The sequence below is a fragment of the Lepisma saccharinum genome, chromosome 6 (genome assembly GCF_977018435.1).
Source record: "Lepisma saccharinum chromosome 6, izLepSacc3.1, whole genome shotgun sequence".
NCBI lineage: Eukaryota > Metazoa > Arthropoda > Insecta > Zygentoma > Lepismatidae > Lepisma > Lepisma saccharinum.
In genome coordinates this window covers 39,865,512-39,869,759 of record NC_139234.1, presented here as the reverse complement: position 1 = coordinate 39,869,759, position 4,248 = coordinate 39,865,512, and the positions used below count along the sequence as shown (strand labels likewise).

Genomic DNA, 4,248 nt, shown 5'->3' with positions numbered 1-4,248 from the left:
CTTAGAATTTAAAGAAGAAATGTAAATTTTCATAGTGCACGGAAGTTCGACATTCAGAAAGAAAGAAGGTCTAGTGGAAAACATTTCAAAACTTCCAAAAGGTATAGCAGTAATGAAAAGAGCACTCTTGTATGGAAGCCAGAAAAACCACAAGGTAGATTTCATAAGATACCTAGCAATCAGTAACCAATAAACTGCATTTTTAATATTAATGTCCTCATGATTAACGAACCTTATTTATTCTCACCACGCAATGGTAAAATATTTGGAGCTTTATCCCACTTTCCGGAAAAATATTTTGTGTTTCTGCTACTTTTGACTTTTGTTGGCATGATATCCCGGATCACTTTTACGAGACGAGACGAGACAAAACGAGACGGGACGAGACGAGACGGGACAGAACCCTTCGAGACGGGACACGAGACGGGACAAACAAATATTTTCGAGACGAGACACGAGACGGGACGGGACAGACCAAAGTCTCGTCCCGTCTCGTCTCGTGGGCAACACTACAGTCGATACATCATTGTAAAAAACAAACGTAAACTGTCACTTTGGAGACAGGCCGGGGTTTCTACAAATGCATCAGTTGACTTCCAATTAATGCACAAAAAATGCATGAACCTTGATTTGATGTCGAATTCTATGTGTACGGACGTTCTAGGTTGAAATCTAGCTGCATGGGCAATGGGACTAAATGTCTAGAATGTGAAACAGTAGGGAAATGCAAATGAATGGAAGATGTGGTATTGCAGTGCATGGATGTGCACATTAGAATACTTCCTTTATCCCGAACATTCCTGTAGTATAATGAAACTTCATTTCCCTCACATTTATATTCAAATTTTGTCCTTTCTCTTTACGATAAGACAAGCTCTGAAGGAAAGAACAGGCAGAAGACCTCGTTTTTGTTATTAACGACTTATTCCACTTTTAATTTCGCGAAAAACTCTCCAGTGAAGAGAAAACATAACGCGGTATAAAAGGTACTGTTTGATACGGTTTGGGCATCACTCGGTTTGCAACGATCAAACAGGAAATATGCTCCATCAGGGATTCTTTGTTCTGCTGATCGCCGCGTTGGCTTCTGGGCAAAATGCTCAAGATCAGTTCTCAGGAAGACAGATGAGAAGCTGCATAGACGAAGGAGACTTCCATTGCGTTGGGATCAAGATGCTCAATAACCTGTACAAGTTGATCCAGAAGAGGTCGATCGGTGTCATGGACAATGTGAAGCTGGAGTATTCTGGGGACGATGAGGCTAGGGATTTGACCGTCAAGGCCCTCAAGGACCACGACTGGATTAGCCTGTTGTCGGATGCTTTCCCAAGATTCATCAGCAACCTTTCCTGGGTAGTGGAAGAAGGACGTAAGTGCATGTAAAGATTCTTTACTTCATGTATTGGAGTTAAGTCTTAGAAACAACCGAAGCAATACTCTAGCACAAACTAGTATGTAACTATACATATATCGATACTACAGGGTGTCCAAAATGTCACGCAACTGAGTTTTTAAATGTACGTAACTTTTGTGCAAAAAGCAATAGCCACATCAAACTTACCCTGGATATTAACTTCGTCTATGTGGATTTTTTTGAACAGTAAACAACAAAATCATGCTCTACGGAACGTTTAGTATGCGGGAAAAGTTACTAAGGTACACAAATGTTGTTGCACGAAGTAACATTGCATCTTGCAAACATTATCGATGTGTATCGATGGCTTGTATTCATGTTTTATTGAATTCATAAAATAACGATAAATCATTAAGCGTGTTATGCGTCATAGACGAATTATAGGGTTAATTATGACAAATTCATAAAAAGTATGTTTGTAAACAAAATTACGAGGTGTACTTGCAACATTCGTCGTGTTAGAGTGCAGTATCAGATGAGCCCGACATCTGCGTGTGTTATTCAATTAATACCCAGATGAAAGAAACGAGTTGAACTTTATGGTACAAAAACCTATCTTTTGACGTTTGGCGTTACCTTCACAAAATAATGTACAAAAATGCTTCACACTATTAAATCTGCTTTTAGCAAAGACCAAATACACACTTTAGTACATCAATCGATGTCTTTTAGTACATCAAATAGATTTTATGCATTTAGTTTTCTCTTTGTAGAGGTTAAACGTTGTCTTAAATGTGGTGTGGACCTTCTGGGATCACTGTCCAGTGATTTTTCAATGTGGTTGTATCAACTGATGCATGTGAAGTACAGAAATTAAATTACGATCTCTTTTTTATTAGACGCATTATTCATATATATTATTCTATTTCCGAAGGTGGCCACAAGGAGAGATTCATCTTCCCTCTCCTCGCTGCCGGCGGTTTCTACACACTCCTGATCACCCTGGGAGTCATCGCCGCCAAGTTCCTTGGCTTCAACGCCTTGCTCGTGGGCAAGATCTCCCTGGTCATCTCGGCCATTACAGGACTCGCTAAGATCTTCAACCAGAAGAACAACGCAGCCCCAGTGTACTCTCGCTACGACAGCATAGGCAGCATCGAGAAGAGCTACGTCGACAGGATGGTGTACAACTCCATCTCCGACACCAACAAGCCACGGTCTTGGGAAACGAACCCGGATGCAGCAAATTAGGTAAGTCGCTGACAACCTCGTGGTTGCAGCGTAGCGCAGGATTAATATTAGAGTCTGGTTGCTTCTGGAACATCCCTGGATGAATTGCGAGCCTACGAGCGCGAGCAAGAGGGTTAGCGATAGGTGCCGGGCTGAGATGACGTCAGCGGCTCGCTTGTTGATTGGACGTTTCTGGAGTAATGACTCGCTCCCAAGCTGCAAATGCCAGGGATGTTACGAAAGTAATCTCACTCTACAACAATGAAAGGTTGGTCGAATTGCTTATTGCATTCTGATAGTGGTAAAGTTAAAAGTAAATTGGAAATCGACACAGATATAAAAAACATGTCATACGGCTGAATAAATAAATCAAGTACACTAGCCTATACTATATCGACAAACACTTCCCACCCCGACCCCTTTCTTAAAATTTCAAACAGACGAAGGCACTTAGTCTGAAAAGTGATTTAAAAGTATATAACTGACCAGTCATCAGTGTTATTAAAGATTGTACAGTCATGGACACTTCTGGGTTGTAACAAATCCATCGACTTTCAATGGGATCATTACAACGCAGAAGTGCATGTGACCGTACCTGAAAGCAAGCCCGGACTTAGAGAGGGAGTTAGGGGGCTACAGCTCCGAGCCTTTACCTGCAAAAAGGCATCTCTAGTGAATGATTACTCCAAGGGTCTCAAAAATAAAATAGATGATTTATTTGAAATGTAAAAATATAAAAAACTTAACAACAAGTCTGGCATAACTTAGCCTACAACTTATAACTGAAATTATATAAGGAGACCCTGGATGTTTTTAGCTCCGGGCCTGCATAAAGGGAACTCACAGATCTATGACTTGCTTACATTGTATACTCTATTTTATATATACTTGCGTGCAAAGAAATAGACCCATCTCACACTTTTGACTACAATAGCGGTGGGTCTATTTCTTTGCACGCAAGTGTACATGCAAGGAGTTCTAAATCATACCTGTTCCTCAACATGAACGTGCAAAATAAATAATAATTCTCATTTTACAGAATTGTAAGACACGACAATAACAACAGGCGTTCCATTCTTTAATATCCCTTGCACCATGTCAGTTTCCAAAATAATAATATTAATAATGTAGCCTACTCATTAACTTACCATGATAAAATATTTTGTTTTTCTTACTGAACAAATTAACAATAGTAATTAACGGTACAAAAAACAAGTTTTCAAGTGTGGCTTATCTGAAGAGCTACGTTTGTATAAAAATGAAGCCAAGAAAAATTTAACAATAATCATACTGCTTTTTTCCTTTCAGATGATGCAAGCCAACAAGACTGATGAAGTTTGAAATTTGTGGCAAGATGGCGTACTCGGAGAGTTACTAGCATTAATGTTGTTATTTCATTTAATTGTTGTAATTTATTTGTTTATGTTTGACTTGAAACTGAAAATAAAATTGTTTTTCTTGTAGTGGGATGTTTTTATTTCATTCGAAAATTGCATGGTATTATAAAACTTACTGGTATATTATGTATCGTGTGTATTATCTTTTAGAATATGTATTTGTTACTCGAACCTGAAGTTCTTTCATTCGCTGGGAAAGTCCTCTTATGCCAAAGAAAACAGAGACGGTTCTGCCAATCTGTCTGTCTGACCGTCCTTCCGTCCATG

At 39.3% G+C, this 4,248-nt stretch overlaps 1 protein-coding gene across 1 annotated transcript; it reads left to right on the top strand.

Moving 5' to 3' along the window:
- Positions 1-1,027: 1,027 nt before the first annotated feature.
- Positions 1,028-4,047, top strand: LOC145989330 (uncharacterized). The gene is made up of 3 exons (XM_083124666.1): positions 1,028-1,369; positions 2,289-2,605; positions 3,893-4,047. Exons 1-2 carry the CDS (start codon positions 1,042-1,044, stop codon positions 2,603-2,605), a joined length of 645 nt encoding a protein of 214 aa, XP_082980792.1. The 5' UTR covers positions 1,028-1,041; the 3' UTR covers positions 3,893-4,047.
- Positions 4,048-4,248: the final 201 nt, after the last annotated feature.